Source organism: Eptatretus burgeri, chromosome 6 (genome assembly GCF_056783735.1).
Source record: "Eptatretus burgeri isolate ZD-2024b chromosome 6, Ebu_testis_v1, whole genome shotgun sequence".
Taxonomy (NCBI): Eukaryota; Metazoa; Chordata; class Myxini; order Myxiniformes; family Myxinidae; genus Eptatretus; species Eptatretus burgeri.
Window position 1 is genome coordinate 107,008,309 of NC_140966.1, and position 23,113 is coordinate 107,031,421.

Here is a 23,113-nt window from a genome sequence, read left to right on the forward strand (position 1 = left end):
CTCTTAATGTATACAAACTTACCCATAACGTATTCGACGTGTGCCAGCATACTACGACGTATGCCAGCGTGCTCTTAACGTATACAAACTTACCCATAACGTATTCGACGTGTGCCAGCATACTACGACGTATGCCAGCGTGCTCTTAACGTATACAAACTTACCCATAACGTATGCCAGTGTGCTCTTAACGTATACAAAACTTACCCATAACATATTCGACGTGTGCCAGCATACTACGACATATGCCAGCGTACGACGTATGCCAGCGTGCTCTTAATGTATACAAACTTACCCATAACGTATTCGACGTATGCCAGCATACTACGACGTATGCCAGCGTGCTCTTAACATATACAAACTTACCCATTACGTATTCGACGTGTGCCAGCATATGACATATGCCAGCGTACGACGTATGCCAGCATGCTCTTAATGTATACAAACTTACCCATAACGTATTCGACGTATGCCAGCATACTACGACGTATGCCAGTGTGCTCTTAACGTATACAAACTTACCCATAACGTATTCGACGTATGCCAGCATACTACGACGTATGCCAGCGTGCTCTTAATGTATACAAACTTACCCATAACGTATTCGACGTATGCCAGCATACTACGACGTATGCCAGCGTGCTCTTAACGTATACAAACTTACCCATAACGTATTCGACGTATGCCAGCATATTACGACGTATGCCAGCGTGCTCTTAACATATACAAACTTACCCATAATGTATTCGACGTGTGCCAGCGTTTTAGCCAAATTTTTCACACGTCAGGCATACGCTGGCTAAATCGTCAAGGTGTGACAGGGCCTTAAGCAAGCTCTGCAAGACTGATGAAGCAGAGAGGGCAATGGATGTGTTTATGGACATCCGAGCTGAGAAAGGTGATATCATTAAAGCACGCTGTGATCTTTTCATGCTCATGTTCCATGGGAAATCCTCCAAAGACTTGGAAGACTTGAGATTCGACATCTTCAGCAAGTGAGCTGCTACTGGGAGCATAAAACCTGAGAAACTCCCCCCTACAACAGGAGCTGCAGCACAGCGCTCTCTCCGAGCTTACCTCCAGACTCGAGACTGGCTGATGCTGCAAAGTCCATCGTTGGATGCCCGGGACTATGGATGACAGCTCACTGAGCAAGGATATGCACCAGTCCCTTCTACAGACCCCATTGCACCAGACCACCTCCTGACGTTTGCCAGCTGCAACTGTGCGGGGGACTGCAGCTCACTCAGGTGCTTCTGTAAAAAGCAAGGAGTCAAGTGTATTTGTGCTTGCGGCATCTGTCATGGTAACTCTTGCCTGAACATAAACCAGCTGGATGACAAGAGGAGTGAGGAAGATACCTGGGGAGTTTGATGAACAAGGTTGTAAAAGCTGACGAAGCAACATTTCAATTGAGCACAGTTCTGTTAAAAAATGTCAATAAAATACATTTTATATGATCAAGGAGTGTTTTTTTTCTCAAAAATAATGGTTGGAATCAATGCAGCACCCTAAAAAAAACCCTAGTTAGACATCCCACAAGTCAATATTGGCAAAAGTTAATTTTTTTGATTTTTTTTCGCGCAGGCCCTCTGAGCACCCGAACTTTGATTGGTTCCGCAGGATTTTCCACAAGGATTTGGGTTTGCACTAAACGATAAGTGTTAGTAGACGTCGAGATGAATACGTTAGTGAAGAAATTTATTATTATTATTATTATTATTATTTTTAAACATGTCTAGGCCTGTGAGCCGTAACAAACCTCACCTGAGCGCTGCCCCTTTTCAGTTTGCATTTCCCTTCGAGAATAGGCCATCGCCACACTGTTCCGGTCTCCTCTGGTATCTCTCTGGGAAGGTCTCACCCACCGGGAAACGATCGACACACCCAAGGGTGCGACACGAATATCTTCCGTTGTAAATAACGGGGCAGGGACGATGAAGAAGGAAGCGGGAAGCAAAGAGCCGCCCGAGACTCAGGTGCCCTCCGATGGCAGTAGCTGCGATTGGTAATGCCGAGCAGACCCCTCCAGTATTGCAGAGGGGTCGCCAACAGAGGGGTCGCACATACAACGACAGTCAGTGCGAGGCGAGTTTTGGAATAGACAGCACTGCGGCCCGAGCACCACAAGGCCACGCAGCGGAGCCAAGCAGTCGCGAGGGAGGGAAAAAAATGGGAGGATGGAGGACAGAGGGCAGAGGACAAAGTTCAACATCCAATGCGTACACTGCTTTCTTAACTCTGTTTTCAGGTTATCTATATATTACATACGCACAGCGATTGTGCACATACGTCATTGACACAGGCAAGGAAGGGAAGGGAGGTGGGCTGTTGGAGTATTTGGGTATGGCCTACCTAAGAACGTAATGGCAGCCCCCCTAAGAAACCTTAAGTGTTAATGCAGCTATTAACGGTGTTAACCCATTGAGCCGCGACAGAACTTGCTGCAAGATTCCTGAAAAGCAGGTCTACCTGCAACACATAATATCCACCCTTTTCTGAATTGTAGTCTGGGTGGGGAGGGAAGGGATGTTCAAGCATTTCTGTCTTGGTCTCAACTGTAAAGAAACAAAAAAAAAACAACCGATTAATTATAAATGCAATGTCATCGAGTATGCTGCTACCCACAGTGGAACCCAGGTGGGGTAAGGGTTTGGGGTAATGGTTTACCTGGGCTTTCCTTTCAAGGGACGTTCAGGCTGACCTTGTGTAGCTTTTCTTGGTTGCTTTATTGGCTGGAAGAGTGTGGGGGTTAACTTATGGAAATCCGAGCCACCTGGGGTAATTGATGAGGTGAGAGCTGATTTATGGATATTCCCTCCAATTACGGGTGTGACATGTGAATGGGTCTTGTTACCTCCGCCACCTAAAGTGGATGGAGGTTATGTTTTCACCACGTTTGTCTGTCTGTCTGTCTGTTTGTCTGTCTGTCTGTTTGTCTGTTTGTCTGTTTGTGAACAGGATATCTCAAAAAGTTGTGGACGGATTCGGACGAAACTTGGTGGAAGAGTTGGTGAGATGATGAGAACAAGCTGATTAAATTTTAGCTCAGGTGCGAATCCAGATCCGGTCTATCAGTGGGATACTAAACGTAAACGAATCAGCCTGGCAGATGTATGTCCTCCACCGAATGCCTTTATAGTTATTATCTTGCCAAAACGAAGTTTTTGCAAGATATGTTAGTCAGCTTGTATGTTTTTGTTTTTTTTTGTCTGTAATCACGGAAAAAAATTCTGCAGAGCACAGTTATCATTGGAAATTTTTCTAACTTCGCATATCAGAGGCCTATAGAGGTCCCTTTCAGCGCACAAAATTTTGAAGGTCAAGGTCAAAGGTCAAGGTCACTTTGTCGCAAATCAGGGGAGTCGACGAAACCCTTATTTTTGAGTAATTTTAATAGAATCATCTCCAAACTTCATGGGAATATAGTTCATGGTCTGGCGCTCAGCTGATTAATTTTTGCTGGCGATTGGCCTTGACCTTCATGGTTAGCGTCTGAGGTCAAACATATTTGACCCCAAGGTCAAATTTTCAAGTTTTAGGAACCATATTGTGTAGTATCTCAAATTGAACACCTCGATGAGTGCTTTCTAGATATGTCAAGCTTGAGACATTATGACGTCATTTGGTGACGTTATGAGGCAAACTCATATTTTTCATGGTTACTCTGAAGAGCGATTCTCATCGGAATCTCTCGTAGGCAGATATTCCTGAAGGAGTCGCTCCTGGTGGATAGCAGCTCTGTTCACCTCAGTGTGACCTTAAAGAAGTCACACCTGGTCACCTTTTGGCAAGATACGGGTCACCCTGTGGGTGACATTGGTTTATTTATATGTTGACTGTTGTTGACATTGTACATGGTACATGCTTGGGAGCCTCGGTGGTGCAACATTTCTCTGAGATTCTTGTTCTGCACATCTGGTGTGCCCTGTTGTGTTTGTTTTGTGCAGTTTTTATAACCGCCATATTGTACCTATTTCTTTCTCTTTTCTTTTTTTTTGTCTTGTTTGTCCTGTGTTTTCCTTTATTTTTTCCAGCTTTTTCCCTGCCATCCTCCTGTCTCGTTGGCCTCGACCACCAGACAGGAGGGGAGCCTCACGCTCCCCTTTGCAACCACCTCCCTCCTTCCCCATACTCCTTTCATCCCGAGTGTTTTTTTTTTGTATAACTTGTCGAGGCTCGTATGAGAGCTAACACACAACGCACAGAAAGGGGGGGGGGGCATGAGACAAGAGGGGTGGGAGAGGGAAGGACAAAACAGTGGGGAACAGAGACATTAGGAGATCTGTGGAAGAGAGAGGGATGGGGTGGGAACAGGGGTATACAAGATGGACATTGCAGGGACTTTCAGGAAGGAAAGCATGGAATTTGAAGGAGGTGGGTTTGTGGTGGATTAACAGGGGTAGAAAAGATCAAGGATTTGGATGGGGGATGATAAGAGGTGGTGGTGAACAGCTATTTTGAAGGCCTGGAGGGAAGAATGGGATTGAAGAGAGTATGGGAGTTTGATCCAACGGCGGGAAAAAAGAGGAATAAAAGAGTGAAGGTGAGCGATGATTCGTGATTTTGGTAGTTTTACCAGAAGAGGGTTGCTGGTGGACCTTGAGCGCCTGCGGAAATATGGGGGAAGGGGAAACATATCGCAGTCAGATCGGGGGGGGGGGGGGGAGACCGGAGAGGAGACGATAGAAGACAGAAAGACTACCGACCTGCCTGTGGTGAGAGAGTGAGAGGCCCAAAGACTCAATCTCACTGCGGGAGATACCAATGATCCTAAATGCCTTGGTTTCCACAGCGTGAAGCCGAGAAAGGTGGGAGGCAGGAGCACCAGCCCAAAGGGGAGAGCAGTACTCCATCAGGCTACGGACGAAAGTGTTGTATGTGGTCAGGAGCACAGGTGCACCAGTGAAGGACTTTGCACGATGGAGGATGCAGACAAGGAAGAATACTGCCTTGAGGAACTCCAGCCTGGACAGGAAGAGAGGCTGCAACAGGAAAGGAAGTCTGAGCGCCATGAGTGGAGATGTTCTTGGATACCATAGGAAGATACAAGGATTTTTGTGAAGAATGAATGCACGAGGCAAGACAATGCATTATCCAAGTGACCTTCTAGTTGTTTGTTGTCTTTCTGTTCAAGGTTTCATTGTCCCTCATATTTTAATCAATTGTTAATTTTTTTAATACATCACATGCACATAGTCTATAGGCCATTATACGAGGTCCGTCTAAAAAGTAACGGGACTGAGCCTGCTGTGTGCTCCACAAACACAACTTGAATGAATGGGTTGCATCACAGTCTTTCGCAACATTCCAGCAATATATATGATCGGTGATGATTGACTGTGCTCATTGTGTGATTTTTTGCAGGTCGTGCTTTACACGTTGTCTAGTCTGAGTCGTCGCGCTATGAGTCATGAGCAGAGAAGCAATCTGAAGTTTCTTGACAAGCTTGGCAAAACACCTTATGAATCCTTCGCAATGCTGCAGCAAGTCTACGGGGAAGAAACGATGTCATGTACACATGCATTTGAATGGCACAAGAGGTTCAAAGAGGGATGGGAGGAGGTTGAAGACAATCCACAGTTTGGAAGACCTTCAACGAGCAGAATGGCGGACAACATCGAGCATGTGAAGCAGATGGTACGCGCAGATCGTCGACTCACAGTGCGGATGATTGCTGAGGAACTTTCCATCAACAAGGACACTGTCTGGAGCATCAACACTGAAAATCTCGAAATGCACAAGGTGTACGCAAAGATGGTCCCCAAGCTGTTGTCCCAGGACCAGAAACAGCAAAGAGTCATTGTCTGTCAAGACATTATCGAGCGCCTCGAGGACGATCCAGACCAGCTCGGGAGAGTCATTACTGGCGATGAATCGTGGATATTCGAATACGATCCCGAGACCAAATGGCAGAGTCGTCAGTGGAAAAGTCCGGCATCACCAAGACCAAAGAAAGCAAGGATGTCGAAGTCGAAGGTCAAGGTGATGCTCATCGCGTTTTTTGACATCAAGGGCATCGTCCACTTCGAGTTTCTACCACAGGGTCAAACAGTGAATCAATACATGTACAAGGATATCCTCCGGCACCTCATGAGATCAGTCCGGGACAGAGGAGGGATCTGTGGGAGAACAACGCCTGGGTGCTCCACCATGACAACGCCCCTGCTCACAGTGCCCTGAGCATCCGAGAGTTTCTGGTGGAGAGGAACATGCCAACTCTGGAGCAACCCCCGTATTTGCCAGACCTGGCCCCTTGTGATTTTTTCCTATTCCCCAAGCTCAAGGGGTTGATCAAGGGGACCTGATTTCCTGATGTGGAGACCATTAAAAGAGCCGTGACGACGGAGCTCCGGAAGATTCCAGAAGAAGCCTTCCGGGGGTGCTTCTAAGCGTGGAAGAAGAGGATGGACAAGTGTGGGAGACAGGAGGGAAACTATTGTGAAGGGGAAAAGCTGTGATTTCAATATAATTTTTGGAATAAAATTTCTGTGAAGTCAGTCCCGTTACTTTTTAGACGGACCTCATAGAGCTATTGTGGAACATTTCAGACTACCTGGAGGGATTTCCTCCTCCCAGTTAAACAGAAGTGGTACATTTTATTAAATTGTTAATATCCAAGTTGTGCGAACCAATATGTTTGAACACGCATATAATGTGATCGTTCAACCACTCGGACATCGATTTGTGCGACTTATAGATAGTTCACTCCATCAGTAAAGCATTAGACTCCAGAATTCGATGGTAACCACTTGGATTGTGGTTGTCGCTGTTCACGCAACAGATAAAATCGATACAACTACAACTACGTCGGTTTACATTTCGGAACAAATTCCAATTGTTTTACAACATTCCTCACCAGAGGGCGACATTGCCATAAACATAACCGATCTTTCTAGGTTACTGCTATGGAACCAAAGATTGTGTACTTGATGGAAAGGTGTTCAACACAGAACGTCTCAAATTCCCGTCTACCTGGCTATTATCTGTCTTTCTAACAGGCCACCCACCCATCCTGGTGGTGGTGTTGCTCCCTGCAGTCATTAACTTCATGATTCACTGTCAATTGTCCAATTTAACCCATCCAATCTGCATGGACTATCTGTGGCTGTGTATGCCTCTTCACAACATCCTAATGTTTGCATGGCACAGTGTACACCTAACGACCATTATTTCCATTATTTCCACTGATGGATCAACACATAGCCATCCATTCAGATATTTTCAGTCTCATTGGTTGCGACAAATTGCAACCACGTCAACCGTATGGTTGCAGTTTGTCCAATTTGGTGTTCGATCTCTATCAACTAGACAATTACAGACAAGGCTTTTTGTGACTGTGGGTATAACTCAATCTGTAAAGATGTTGAGGTGGGTTGTAAAAAGTTACATCAATCACCTTCTGCTGATGAGTTGTCAGGCAGGTTCGACCCGGCAAGCACACGGGGAGGATGGAGCTTGGATGTAAGGGTGAGCCAAATACCTGCAACGTAAGCGTTTGGGAGAGGGAATGGGCATCGGTCATGAGCTCTGTGTACCAAGAGTATGGGCGTCGATTGGTGGGGGACGGGGGGACATTTCCCCCCCTCCCCACTTTTTACCAAGGGGGGGGACAACGTATCGATTGTGCCCCCCCCCACTTTTTTAATTGAACGTAAGTTACGTATCACAAAACGAGCTGCTCGAGTACAACCAGGCCGAGATGCTCCTCAAATACAAGAATAAATTTTTAAATCTCTCAATAATTCCAGCAATCTCTGTGTGCATATTTGTCTGTGGGCATGTTTGTCTGCGACCGCTGTTTCTCAACAACCACCGGTCCGATCTACTTGAACCTTGCCAGGTATATTCCTGGGGACCCGAGGATGTTCCTTTTCAAGGTTTGAAATTAATCGGACAAGTGGTTCCGAAATTATGGTCTCCGTACTGGGCAAGCCGTTCGCGTCTGCTTTGGCTTTGGGAGTTGAACCAAACCATTTCACAAAAATAGAGGGGGGGTGCCCAATACAGAGCCTCTCTGGATCTTTACTTTTTGCCAAAAACAACAAAAGAAAAAGAACCATTAGTTTTATTGGTCCATTATAGTTCTATTAAAGATGATAGGTTAACAATTCAACACTGAGAATACGTGCTTCCCAAGCCATGGTCTCCCACCGGCCAAGCGTCCATAGCGACATCGCTTTTTGATCCTTCGATGTCGGCTCTTCCTATCATTGGAAAGCAGAATTCGCCAAGCGTTGGATTGTTCACCCACTAACAGGGAACGTGACCTGGACATGTTGAGGTATGTTGGGACGTTTTCTGACTTTGTATCTTCATTTTATGAGTGTTTAAAGAAATCGCGGCTTCATGGCGCGAAACGCCATGCCTCGGATAGTGTTAGGCCGCAACGGCTCGGGCCCCTTTAGCGACCAAAATAGTTTATTTCACCTTTCTAACTTGAATCACCGGATGCCTGATGTTATTACCTGCACGATGATGTGTGTGTTTAATTTTTGTGACTTTGCACCATCAAGTTATAAGCCAATAAAAGATTTCGCAGCCTGGTATGCTGATTGAGATGGTGGAGCTTGTGCAGGATGACGCGGTTCCACTCTACCGGCTCGCACGAACGAACGGAAAGATATTTTGTAATTCTGTTTTCATATTTCGCAGTCGATAACAATGGCCGAAATCTCAATATTGAAAACCAGGTGAAAATCGAAGGAAAGTGGGTATTTTGGCGACTAAGTTAGCTTTGAATACTTGGGAAACATAAAATAAAATGTGCTGATTCATTCGCTTTTGCGGCGTTTAATGTAAATATTTTTTTCATCAGTACATGGACTGAGGGGAGGTATAGACCTACAAAACGAGAGGTATCATTCGGTCGTCGGACTTATGAGGATCAAATTATAGATTTTAAAAGGTAGCTGTTAAAAAATATGCAAAATTTACCTAAGCGGTCCAGACAAAAGAACGGAAAATTATTTTGGAATTCTGTTCTCGGATTATACGGTATCTATAGGGTAGTAATGAGATTACCTCGAAATCCGATTAAAAAAAGGCTTAGGCTTAGTAGCTTAGTCGCGGCTTGCAATTTTTACTCGGAAAAATAACGTTCCGTAGGGAATTTCTCTTCCGCCATCATCCGAATAATTTTCCGTTTGCACGAGAACAAAGACGAAGGACAGACCGACAGAATAAGGATAAAGAACAGACCGAATAAAAATGCCCTGTTAGGCAAAAATAACCCTTATAATTCACATGTCAAAATTTATTCAACTGAAATGTAATTCCCTTCTCGTTTCATAGAGGATATGGATATCAGAAAGTTTTTCGCGACAGTATCAAGGAGGACATACCCGACCACTCTCCTGGAGCAATCAAGTTCCCAGAAAGAGGTGGACGATTCAAAGGAGAAGATAGCAGAAAAGGGTGCATGTGCGAGTACTCGGCCTAATTTCCCAGATCAGCCTTTTCAACCTCATGATGTCAGTTGTATCCCAGCCCAAATACTGCCAAACCGAAAGTTGAAGTTTCAACAACAGTGGTTCAAAGATTTTCGGTGGCTTCATTTTGATCAGAGCATCGGCGGTGTACTCTGTCACACCTGTAGGGACGCTTCTCCTGAAAAACTTACCGAACTTGCCCGCTGTGCAGAACTCATTTGTCTCAAAGGGCTTTCGGAACTGGAAAAAGGCTACAGAAAAATTCAGACAACACGAACGATCAAACATTCATAAGCTTGCCTCTGAAAATCTGAAATGTCGCAGAAGTCAACCTGGTGTCCATGTGCAGCTGAGCAGCAAACTGCGAGAAGAGCAAAGATCTGCACGGTCAGCACTTCTGAAGATTATCACCTCACTGCAATATTTAACCCAACAAGGTTTTGCAATTCGTGGGAAGGATGCCTCTGAAGGGAATTTCAAAATGCTCTTACAGTTGCGGGCCGAGGATGATATAAACCTCGAGACGTGGCTGTCAAGGAAGACGACGTTCACAAGTGGAGAAATTCAGAACGAAATTCTACAGTTGATGAGTCATGCCATCCTCAGAAATATCTGCAGTAACGTGAATGAAATGTCCACTTAGTTCGGACTCGTAACTGATGGAACGCAAGATATTCAGGGTAATGAGCAGGAGTCGGTGTGTGTGCGCAATGTGACGGATTCCTTTGATGTTCAAGAAGATCTCATCGGCCTCTACCAAGTATCGTCAACAACAGGAGTATCACTTTGTAAGATGCTTCAGGATGTCCTAATTCGGTGTCAACTCCCTATTGAACACCTTAGAGCGCAGACTTACGATGGGGCAAGCAACATGTCCGGAAAGTACAAGCACAGCTAAAAAAACTCCAACCGCTGGCCAATTATGTTCACTGTGGAGCTCATGTCACCCAACTCATTACATCCAAAGCCCTACAAACTGCACCGTTCATAAGAGACGCCCTTGATTATGTCCAGGTACTCAGCAACATCTACAACAACTCTGGAAAATTCAAGCATCTGTACTTGAATATCCACGCTGACTATGCTGACACTCCTTACCCTACACGCCTGATGCAAATTTGCCCGACGCGTTGGTTAACTCGTTCTCCTGCCGTGAAATCGATATTGGATAACTATGAAGCGGTACTGGATGCCCTTCAACAAGCAAGTGATGACTTTGGTACGAACACGGCATCGCGAGCCAACAGTATTCGAAGCTGTCTTTCATCAGGAAAGTGTGTTCTCGGTCTGTTTGCATCATAGCCCGTTCTCCAATCCCTTGAATACCTCAATAAGGCACTTCAGGGTTCACAAGTTACCATCTCTGGTATGCTTACTGCTGCAAAGGTAACTGCACAGAATCTCCAATCTCTCCGTACCGACCAGACGTTTAAGGAGGTTTTCGATGCAGCACAACCGAAGCTCCAGCAGTGCCAACTAGATCCAGTGACCCTCCCTCGTAAGCGCAAGCTTCCGAAGAGACTTGATGGAGGCACGCAGGAATACTCTGCCAATTCTGCAGAGGAGGTATACAGAGTTGAATTTTTCAAAGTCATCCACAGCGCATCCGAGAACTTGAACGAGTACTTCACATCAACCGACCTCATGGCATATAGGGACTTGGGTGAAATGCTCCTGTCTGGGTCATTCAAACCACAAATAGTCCGCAAATATCCCGAACTGTCGGATTTCCCAGAGCAAGAACTTGGCTTCTTTCGTAACCAGTTCAGTGGTTCATCTGTTGAGGATTACCGTAAGATATTTGTAGACATGGTGCCGGAAGTCCGTCGAATGTTCCCACAGGTAGAACGTTTGCTGAGGCTTCTATTGGTTTGTCCAGCAAGTTCATGCGAAGCTGAACGGTCATTCAGCGCACTCAGACGTATGAAGACTTGGTTACGTTCCACAATGACCCAACAACGCCTCAACCATCTCATGGTCTGTCATGTTCACCGAGATCGTCTGACTGCACTTGACCCCCAAGACATTGCTACAAAGTTTTTAACTGGATCGGCAGAAAAGAGGGTTCATATTTTTGGCAAGTTTTCAGGTAAGTTGACCGTACTCATGTAATATCAATTTGTACGTCAGTCTAGTTTTGAGTTTATGTTTAGTGAATCAGTTCAATGGTCGTGAGAAGGAGGCTTGATAAACAATTATATATATATATATATATATATATATATATATATATATATATATATATATATATATATATATATATATATAGATGTATTTCTTTGATGACACATGAAACTTTGAAATTTGTACCATTAATATTTAATTAACTTCGCTACGTCTTCTTACATTTGATAAAAAGATGGTCGATAGATGGTCAGATTAATTTAAAGGATTTGTGTGATCAGAAGGCAGCATGTCAACGAGCGTATAAAATCAAGAATTTGCAAGGGTAGACTTGCTGTGTCCACACCGGCACGAAGTGGGCTTCGTGGTCTGGACATGCAATGTCCCCCCCCACTTTTCAAAAGCAATCGACGCCCATGAACAAGAGCTGTGGGTCTCACCCATGTCTTCTTTCCCATCCCCCCCTCTCGGAGACACACACTCTTGCACTCAACTGGAAAGTGGTTTAAAGGATATGCCTGAGTTCGGTGGCCCGCAATCGCAGCAGGATGTGCTGAAAGTGAGACACAATGGCTGCAGGTGAAGGGAGGGAGTGGGAGAACTCCGTGGCTGTAAGGGACAGTGGTTGGATCACGCATGGTCAACAGGATCAAAAAGTACCACACCATCAGTATGAAACAACCACCTCCGTGCAGTGGTTACTCCTCTTTCTAGCTGCTCCACGTGGTTCTGCCAGTCATTCTACCTGGTTGTCTCCCCCTGCTGTCTGGTTAACCACTCAGAGCAATATATACACAAGTACATATACTACGTCGCTTCGCTGATGGGAATATTAGGGGGGAGAGGGAGAGAGGAGGGAGGGCAAGGAGGGATGGAAGGGCTGGGAGAAAGGTGTAGTGGAAAATAACTATTTCAACAATGGTTCAGCATACAAAAGAGAATCTTTAACACAAATATGTACGTGCACATACAGGAGAAAATATATCAATGGAATTCTCAAAGAACCACACCAATGCAAGCCTTATATATGAAAGAGGGACGAGTGGGGGAAATGATTGAACAGGCAATGATAAAAGAGAGAAAGCTTTTCATCTGCAAAAGAGGAACTATTCCCATATTTTGAAATCAAAACAAGCTCAAATGAGCTAAGATCCTCGTCCTCTTAATGATGACGTCATAAAATCGAATATGATGTCATTGTGATGTATCAGGTTTGCGATAAATTATCTGTGCTAATGCCCGGCTTGATTCCCGCAAACAAAATTCAAACAGCTTGCCTAGTTTCGGAGATAATGATATGGACGATTTCCATTAGCGGCGATATTATGACGTCAACTTTTTTTCTCGGTAGAATTTCCAAAATCGGAGATAGTTAGGGTAGATAGCCTGGGCTTTCTGCATATACATGGCAAGTTTCACGAAGATCCAATGAAAACTATGGGTTGTGAAACAAAAAATGTCAAAAAATAAGAATGACGTCATAAAAACGAATATGACGTCATAGTGATGTATCGTATGCACAGTAATTCATCTCTGCTCATGCCCTGTTCGATTCCTACAAACAGAATTCAATAAGCTTGCCTCGTTTCGGAGATAATCTTTTGGGTGATTTCCATCAGCGGAGATATTTTGACGTCATAACTTTTTTTTCTAGGAGGAATTTTCAAAATCGGAGATGGTTACTGTCTGCGCAGGGTATGTCTACATATATATGCCAAGTTTCAGGAAGTATCGATGAAAACTGTAGGCTGTGAAACAAAAAAGTCCACAAGAAGATGAAGAACAACAACGTGGGTAATACTCAGAGATCCTCCACGAGGAACTAAAAATAACTTTCTGTCCCTGGGAAAGGAGTGAGAACATTCTAAACAATGTAGCCAAGGGCCAAGAACAACCAATCAGAAAAGAGCACAACAGCCCCTTTTATGTTCCTCAGGGTTTGGAGGTACAGACACTTACACAGATCAAGGGAGTGAATCACTACTTCGGCACATTCTCAACGTTAACTAGAGGGGGAGCACTCGGTAGAGTGCAAAACCTCCGCCGCCAATACTGCTAGGTCACTCAAGTGAACCTGATATCCTATTCATTCAATTTGACGTCAATAGTGCTCACAGAGTTATAGTTTGCAACTTTCCCTTTTATTTTTAACTTATACATACTCAATTCATTCGTCATAACTAGATTCCTTGAGAGAGAAATTGATTTTACGTGGGTATATCCACCTGAAGTTCCAAAATCAGCCGCAATTATAATTTTGGCATGCTTTTTTTTTGTTGGAAATCACTTATAACATGCAGAAAAGCAAAAAAAATAAAAAAATCGAAATTTTGTTGAAAAAAAAGTTGCAAAATTTTGTTTTTTTTTTCTCTAACAATTTTTGTTTTTTCGTTGGAAATCACTTAAAACATGTAGAAATGCAAAAACGAAAATTCAAATATTTTTTCAAAATGGCCGCCATAGCGGCCATATTGGACTTTGGGCCAAGTCCAAAATCTAATGGCATGATCCTTGGACCATACCTAATCCCCCCACCAAGTTTCGTCGAAATCCGTCGAGGAGATTTTCCGTAATACTGTTCACAAACAAACAAACAAACAAACAAAGGGGTGAAAACAGTAACCTCCGTTAAAGGTTAATAAAGAACAACATTACATTGACTAGCACTGCTCACAGAACCTCGGCAGCTCCCACAATGCGTCTGCACAAAAAGCCATGCATTATATTCAGTATATTTGTGAATTAAATAAGAAATATCGAAAGTTATGTTAAGAGCATGTACAAATGAAGACACAAGTCTTCCTGGAACTTATGCAACACTTCCAGGTTGTTACATTGTTTTAATCAAAAAAAAATGACAAAAGCAATATCAACTGAAGGCAGATGTATGTTTTACAGAAAGCAAATGTAACAGTATACATGGTTAAGGGAATCCTCTCAAATGCAGCATTTTACCAAAGTTCAAATAATAATTTACGAGTGAGGAACAATGTCTTTATTCATCCACACTTTGGATTGGCAACACCAATTACAAATACTTGAAGAGGAAATCTTCAACATTGCTGGGATCTTTGACAGAGGGATAAGGGTGGGACAGAGAGAGAGAGAGATAGAGAGAGGGAGAGGGAGGGGTAGGGGCTGCAGAGAGAGCGATAGGGGTGACTGAGAGGGATTGGGGAGTGAGGGGAGTGGGGGAGTGAAAGGAGGGATTCTGGCAGATGTGACACCCCACTGAACGTCCATCAGAGAGACAGCACACGCATTGAATGAATCACCCTGCCTGTGAAACACCGAGATGACAGTATATAGCTGAGTCAGGATACAAACCCAGGTGAGACAGCTAAGTGTGAGCATGCATACTTCTCGGCTGTCCTGCCATGATCTGTTGATTCATTGCTTTATGAAAACTAAATTGATCCGAGCAGCAGTTCCGACTGCAAAAAAAAAAAAAAAATTAATAAAACTACAAATAAAAACCTTTCATTTGGCCAATTGGCACATTCTTTGACACTCTTTCCTCTCCTTGACCTCCAGAGAATTGTACAGTGGAAGAGGATAGCATGAGAGAAGGGAAGGGAAGACAGCACGAAAGGGGGGGGGGGACAAGACTGCACGAGGGGGCAGGACAAGGCAGCATAAGGGGGGGACAAGGCAGCATGAGGGGGGGATAAGACAGCATGAGAGAAGGGACAATGTAGCATGAGGGGGGGGGGGTTCTAAAATTCTTGAAAAATTCTGGGATCCAGATCTTCACAAAAATCTAATTAATTGGTCATTGCCACACACCCAACCTTTCCACCAGATTTCGTCCAAGTCCGTCCATAACGTTTTGAGCTATCCTGCCACACACAGACAGACAAACAAACAAACAAACAAAGAAACAAACAGAGGTGAAAACATAACCCACCTTCAGTGGCGGAGGTAAAAATAAGTTCTAAAATGCCACACGAAAATACACAGCATCTTGGGCCTTAATCTAACTCTTACCACTTCACCATAAACAAACCTCAACCCTCTGCCCTGGACCCTAGGCTTTTGCCAAGATCACAGAAGACCAGCCCTTAAAACTTATGTCATTCACACTGAAATTACTTCATCAATACATGAGAGGTGGTTGCTGAACAATTCTGTGTACACATTCAAAAATCAAAGCTATCTTATACCATAGAGTTCATAGAACACCTTACTCCACGCATGCTTAAGAAAAAGGATGATGGAAGGGTCTTTTAAAGTCTTGCTTTGCGCTTTGCATTAAACAAACAATACGCACCGCCATATTTGTCTGAGTGCTGAATCTCACCATAAATACTTTTCCAAGAAGTCCTAAACGACATGGATCTGTCAATACTCTGACAGTCATTCATGGAATAACCAGTCATGCATTGATTAATTATATAACTAGTCTCAGCCATGCAGTTTGTTGTCATTGTTGTGCAACAGACATTCAATCAAGTTGGTGAGTAAAAATTCAAACACATTTTTAAAAGAACAGAAACAAGTAATAAATAACATTATATTTTAATGTAAAAGGATGTAGGGATAGCATGTGAAAAAAAAAAATGTAAACCAGGTCGTGATGGTCAAAATAAATTATCATGTGAAACCATCCCTACATCTTGCTTTGAATAATGGTTGTGCCTGCAAATTACGGTGTTTAATATGACCGCACTGGCTTGGCAAGCAATTAGCGGTTGGTTCTAACAAACAACACCTGGAGATGCCCGGAATGTCAAACAATGTCCAAATTGGACAAATGAACACTTTTTGCTGCTTTTTATACACTTTTTTGAAAAGTCAGAAATGCTGCCAAGGTCAATTCTGCATTTTAAATTTTGAAATTCAGTTCAGGTTAAGAGTTTCTCGAGCTTATCGCATGTGCGGAAAAAAATAAAGGCACGAACGCTGGCGTCTCTGGTCATTCATAATCATTGCGGTGTATCCAGCGATTTGTAGGTATGCGGATGAGGCAATCAATGATATGGGTGAGGAAAGTGAAAAAAATGTTTTGAGCACTTTATCGTTAAGAAACCATTGCAGCCTGTCCAAAGTGAAGATATTGTTGAGCGGGCCTCAGAAAATAGTGAATTAAGACCCCAGTGAGAGAGAGCTGGCTGACAACGGGGCTGACCAAGGATGAAACCTTGTTAAGGGATAATTAAATAAGGCCAAAATTATCTTCAAAAGGAGTGCTTAAATTCACACAAACACACAGTTTTCGTTCCTGCACTCCCTTGGAGTCCCCTCAGTATACATGAAAAGTTTTAGGCCACGAGGTTTCATCATTTTGGAGGTATGGAGGAGACATACACATTATTATTATTATAGATGATCATCAGATATGTACAGGCAATAACATTCCCACTTATCCCCTATGCATGCATATCCACCCTCGGATTCCTTAAGCAGTCACTTGCACTTTATATATAGGGAGCCCATCAAACATCCAAGACAAGGAAATGAGAGATATAGTGGTGAGAGAATGAGAAACAGATCGGGACCAGTCGTGTCCCATCACACCTTGCGTCAGCTCGGCTAAACTGTAGCCAACAATAGCTTTGGTTCAATGTCTCTTTTTGTCCTAGTCCTTCTGCCCCCAGTGCCGGCCCCGCTCCACGTGTCTCTTCGCCGTCTTTCCTCACCTCACACCTCAGAGGAAGGCTGATAAGTGCCGTTAGGGTGCTGAACCCAAAGATGAGGGAAAGACCAAGATGCTAATGCTCCAAGGGCCAAGACGAAGATGCCAGGAAGACGCTAACAAGAACAAGATGAAGAGGACTCCAAAGGCTACCAAACTGACCATATCAGGAGGAGTTGGTCAGTATCAAACTGACCGTCAAGACCCAGACGACGATTCTCTTGCATGTACCAACATATATTGCATCTCATATAACTCCCACATCCGCCCCCCCCCCACCGCCGACACAACCCCCCACTGATGTTTTTAGAGGACTCACAGGGGTTAAGGTTGCCCTCGTCTCACCCAATTGGTGAGTCAGAGCCGCGATTTCAAGTGGAATCTTGGAATTCACCCCGTGGTGGTGTTTGTTGGATATTGGGTTTTGGTATGCTTTCAGGGCTTAATTGTGATTGATTGCCCATCTGGCACACAGTGCTCACAGGATATATCCCCAAACTGGTTCCAACCAGTTTTCCAGGGTTGTTTGGGATTGAAAAGGGGACGTGAAGGCGTTCCTGCACTGAAAGGTGCGTGAAATGGTTAAATAATGGTGTGTGTGAGGTTAAAACAAAATACATATTTGGACACCTACCAAACATTTTCTCAACGCATATCTATTTTCATGCAACACAATACACTTCACTGAACAAATACCATGAAATACCTCTTGTTACACTAACGGATGATTGTTTTACCCCGTAGAAGCCAAAGCGAGATATAATCAGGTGGGGTGAGGGTTGTCTTGTTTATTTGTTATCAACAAATGATATTATTGGTCACACCACATTGTTCCATTTTCTCATTACAAAGGAATGAGGAAATATAAAATTAAGATGTCGTATATAATCGATTGCGTTGCATTCTGTAATTTGTGCTCTCTTCATCACAAGCTTGGCTGGTAGGATCATCTCATCCAAACGAATGCTGTTGTGCCGAATTTTCAACCAACGTCTGATAGACCATTTTATTTTTGTGTGTTCGTTCTCTGTACATAGCCACAAGATTCTGTTTTGATTGATGTAAGACTTGTCGCTATTTTACTGATATTTTGAATCTGGCTCTCGATGTTCTGTTTCAGAACATGGACGCACACTAGAAAGTCTAAACTCAGACAAAGGATTGAAATATTACTTGTTTTCCAAAATGGTACTTTGAGCAACAAGCGTCGTATTAGTTTCTCAACGATTGTCAAAAATGAGTTTTATTACTTGTTAGCGGGGTGTGCTTACACATTGTGTAAGCACACAAACTGTGTTTCCCCATTGTCTCGGGTCGCTTACCTACATTTGATTTTTCATTTAGTGTTTTTTCATTTATTTATATTTTCATATACGGATGCTTTCTGACGGTTCTGTGATTTTTCCTGGTGTATCGGTTTTGATGTCCGTCGGCACACAAAATTACCTTGCTTCCCCATTGTCTTGGGTCACTCACCTGCATTTTTTCATTTTTTTTTAATTTTATTTTCTTCATTTATTAATATTTTTATTTATGGATGTCCGACGATTCTGTGATTTTTCTTTTCCGTTGTACTGGCTTCGATGTCCACCGGCATGCAAAATGTCAGCTTTCTACGTCACCCAGAGGGCACCGTTCTTTAATATCAGTCAGTCATTGGTTAGAAAGAGCTTTATATATTATACAATGTACATGCATGGAAAATCTGATCCAAGAATGTTGTTGGGCAAGTTGGTGCACTTGATGAGGCTTCATGGCACTCACAAGTCAGCAACGTTGCTGTGGCTGAGAACCAACACTCTTCGGGTCACTACTCACTACAGCGTTTGGGTCGGAATTTGGCAAAAGTTATGGCACACAATGGGCTCTCCTTGCGAAAGCCACCGTTGTATCTTTATCATCGACTGGCAAATTATAACAGATGCATACCTGGGTTAACTCGTACAAAGGACACCGCACTCCCATTTAACACCCTGCCTGTGAAACACCAAGGTTCCAGTTTAACATCGGATCGAGAACCAAACCCACACGAGACAGCTCAAAGGTATGTGTTCGACTTTTGAGCTATCTTTGCCTGCTCCAAATCAAAACGGTGTATAAAACACTATGTATGATTTACTTGGTCTTTTAAGTTTGTTATTCCAAATGGGTTCACTCATCTCTTCCTTCAAGAGCCTATTTCAACCAAATGAGAATCAACCCAACCGTAAAGTTGTTTTAAACTTTTTACAACTTTGTGTAAAGTTATAATCAAGAACAATTATGAAACATTCAGGATTATATTGTATAAGTATGATTCTATTTTCTTCCTTTCGACAGATATTTTCAACATATATATATATATATACACATATACTTTGGCCTTTTCTTGCTGGGACTCGAGCAGATATAAAATCCTAAATACACAAAAAGACAACTTTACATCAAGCAGAATGGCAGAGCTCTTGCAATTTGCTACACGAACCCAGTACACAGTAACCTGGTTCTGGATGGATGATCTAAGGCAATGGAACAAATATGGAGATCAGGTGAGTGAAGCAACATTGAATTACAAACACATTATGGAATGAAATGCATTTTTAAAAAGATTTTCTTGCATCCCAACAGAAGCTTAGATAGCTTCTCAACGAGAGGAAGGCAGATCGGAAGAATGTGTCTGTGTGTCCTGTCTGTCTGTGTGTGTTACCGCTTGTCAGATCTATGAAATGTCAGATCAGATTGACATAGATTGTCAGACAAAAGGCCATAAAATGACAGCAAATGGAATTAAATAAATCGAATAAAAAACTTCTATAACATTATTGATGAACACATTAATTAAGTATATCTTATGACATTTTCAATGGTTACTCGTGGGGGAGGGGGGGGCAGTAGAGCGTTTAGGATGAAGTTACGAGGGCTCACAGTAGAGCACTGGAAAAATCCATTAAAATTTATTCAATATGTTTTGTATTCCAATAGTAGCTCAAATAAGTGGGAAACAAAATTGACGTGCCAGGTCATTTATGTGTAGGTGTTCACTGGGAATCTAAGATACATCGTAGATGTATATCACTGAATGTGTGATGAGCATTTATGAATACTAGATCGATTGATGTGGACCCCAGTTTAGAGAGCCTCTGGGACGAAAGGGTCGAAACCTCGATAAGGAACAGCGATTACAAGGTTTGCGATTAAGTTTCAGGTGTTGAAGAATTCGTATCTTTTACAACATCCTTTAAATGTTGTTTGGCAGGTCAGGCCAGATCAGATCTGTGACTTGCTACAGGCACCATGTAAACCTGTACTAACCTGTTTCATGGTTAGGTTGTTGGTGACTAAACAGTCTCCTCCACCAGGTTTCCTGGTTCGGAGGGTGCATGAATATGGACACCCAACAGGTTTTAAAAAAGAAAAAACTTTTAAAGGGTGGAGGAGCTCCTTGTGAGGTTGGTGGCAGGATTTGCACTCAAGCCACCATAAAACACTTCATTCCACAACACATACAAATAAGCCTTCGGGACCCCGTTCTTTGATTATAGGAGGAAACGCATGGGGTAACCTTCCTTCGCCGGGTTGTGGTGATGTGTGTCGGGGTGGTGCTGAGATGTCGTCCACCAGATGGCGGTCTTGGGGGATTTCATTACATTGACTGGAACTGAAAGGGATGGTTATGAGACATGTGTTGGTACCCATGGGTCTGGAACTGTGAACCTGAATTGCACTAAGTTCCTTGACTTTGCAAGAAGTCATGGATTAGGGTGGCTTGTTTGTGGTTTCAATGCTCACAGGCTCAACACTGGACTTGGTATGCCAGCGCTGGTGATGTGGCAAAGGAGTTTGACCATGTGCTCGTTGATGGTCACTGGAGGATAATCCCAGAACTGCAGGGTCTACCAGAGTGCTCAGTTCCTCAATACCGACCACAAGATTGTTGGAGCAACTCTTAAGTTGCACCTAAAATCTAGGAGAATGGTACAATCCCAGCCTCAGCTGGATGTTTGCAAGCTCAAGAATGAGAGGCAAGTTGAGGAATTTGCGAACAAGCTGAGTGGGGATTTTGTCTGTGGGGGTCTTGGTGTTTCGGGGGATCCTCAAGAGTTGTGGTGTTCCTCCAAGACTACCATTCTTGATTTTGCCAGTGGTTTCAGGGGGTTCCAAGACCCACCATCAGGTGAAGAAGAAATTGTCTCCGAAGAGCAACTGGATACCATTGACCAGAGTTTCAGGGAGCTTGATAGCAGAGCTGTTCAGAGAGTTGTGATGTAAAACTGTACGTTCGCTGAGCGTCAAAGATTGTAAAACTGTAAAGAGGTCAATGATTGACCATATCCTTGTTCTTCGGGTCCTCACCAAACGCAGGTGAGAGTTTCGGCAGGAGCTACTTGCAGCCTATGTTGATCTCCACAAAGTGTTTGATTCAGTGAATCAAACACTGTGAGTTGTGGTTATTCCATCTTTGACTTATTTCCAGTTGTTACTGGAGTTCATCAGGGGTGTGTATTGGCCTCCACAATTTTCACCTCTTGGATGGACTGGATTCTGGGGAGGATATCATAGAGATCAAGCTATGGTGCATCGTTCGGGAATGTCAAGATTTCTGCACTTCATTTTGCAGATGATGCAGTCATCTTTGCAGAGATGCTCGATATCCTTATGGGGCCCTCCAGGTGCTAAATGAGGAGTCAGATCCATGAGGATTATGGGTTTCCTGGATCAAAACGAAGATCCAGTCTTCTCATGACATCTTAGATGCTGCTGTCTTGTCTGTTACTGCTTGTGGCAAGGATGTTTAGGTCATGGAGAGATTCACTTATCAGGCAGTGATGTTCATGTCTCCGCATGTTGTGAGCCAGAGGTCAATAGATGTCTGGGTCAGGCCTGGGGAGTCATGGATTCACTGGATCATGGGGTGTGGTGCTGTCGGTACCTGTGCAGGAGGACGAAAGTCGGAGTCTTTAAGTCATTGGTGCTTCCAATCTTGCTCTATGGATGTGAGACTTGGAGTCTGACCAAGGATCTGAGACGGATGTACCTCCTTCAGTACCAGGTCTTTTCGGATAATCCTTAGCTATCACTGGTCAGTCGTTGTGTTCAACGAGCATTTGCTGAGTGAGAGATGAGATTTGTTACCCGTATAGTCCTTGAGCATCAGCATGTGGCTCATTTTCCTAATGCTGATCCTGCTTACCAGATTCTCTCAGGGAGAGAGCCTCATAGGTGCAGGAGGCCATTGAGCCTTCCACGTGCCTCGTGGTTGCAACAGGTTGATCGGCATCTCAAGGAGATGGGATTAGGCCAGGCATCTACCTCGGGGATGGCCAGAAGGAGGCCTCTGGAGTACCGCCCAAAAGTTGACACAGCGACGCACTGCTCCGGCGCATGCTCCCATACCTGACTTTACCTTTAAATGTTAAGGTGATGCTTTAGGAATACCATAGCTGTTACTGTTCAATAAATTATTTGATTTGTGAGGAAAAGTCTTGTGTGTGTACATTCCTGCAAGTTGACATTCACACGAAAACATGATTCAATCCTCACAGGGACTGGACCCGAAATATTCCTCAGAGAAGATTGAGGAAGCTTTTCAAAGGGGAGATAAAGAATTTGATTTCCAACATGGATACGATTATCGAATTGACTTCGAAGGTAATACACGTTTTTTTCTGACGTCTCTTTTACAAATCACTTTATTTCTACTGAAAATGTTCTCAAGCTAAAGTTGTGGAGATAAACATCTTCCATACCGGTACATCGTATGGAGTTAACTATCTCTGACAAGAAAGCTGCTTTCTCCATTTTTACCTCCAAATATCCAGATATTCCCAATAACTAAACACCAGGAATTGAATGACAAAGCAGAAATTCAACATGTTGAATGTGCATCTTAAATCCCAGCATACCTTGTGCACCTGCTGGAGCAACACTCAATGCAATGGTGGCG

The 23,113-nt window shown here is 43.5% G+C and overlaps 2 protein-coding genes across 13 annotated transcripts in view; one reads left to right on the forward strand and one right to left on the reverse strand.

Annotated features, from left to right (window-relative positions):
- LOC147025546 (uncharacterized) overlaps positions 1-23,113 on the reverse strand; it is a 66,694-nt gene that overhangs the window by 14,094 nt on the left and 29,487 nt on the right. For 5 of the 11 annotated variants that reach the window (XM_085886585.1, XM_085886583.1, XM_085886586.1 and 2 more), the window contains one exon: positions 7,400-7,483. In XM_085886585.1, the coding sequence (XP_085742711.1) occupies positions 7,400-7,483 (84 nt within the window). Of the gene's footprint in view, positions 1-1,077; positions 1,257-1,767; positions 2,355-7,399; positions 7,484-23,113 lie in introns of those variants that run through there. The other 6 variants (XM_085886589.1, XM_085886594.1, XM_085886591.1 and 3 more) reach the window with 3 other exon arrangements.
- Positions 18,050-23,113, forward strand: part of LOC147025547 (uncharacterized) — a 28,905-nt gene continuing 23,841 nt past the window's right edge. The window contains exons 1-3 of one of the 2 annotated variants that reach the window (XM_085886598.1): positions 18,050-18,130; positions 19,510-19,718; positions 22,713-22,818. In XM_085886598.1, coding sequence (XP_085742724.1) covers positions 19,623-19,718; positions 22,713-22,818 — 202 coding nt within the window. In that variant the 5' untranslated portion in view covers positions 18,050-18,130; positions 19,510-19,622. Of the gene's footprint in view, positions 18,131-18,195; positions 19,235-19,509; positions 19,719-22,712; positions 22,819-23,113 lie in introns of those variants that run through there. The other variant, XM_085886599.1, reaches the window with a different exon arrangement.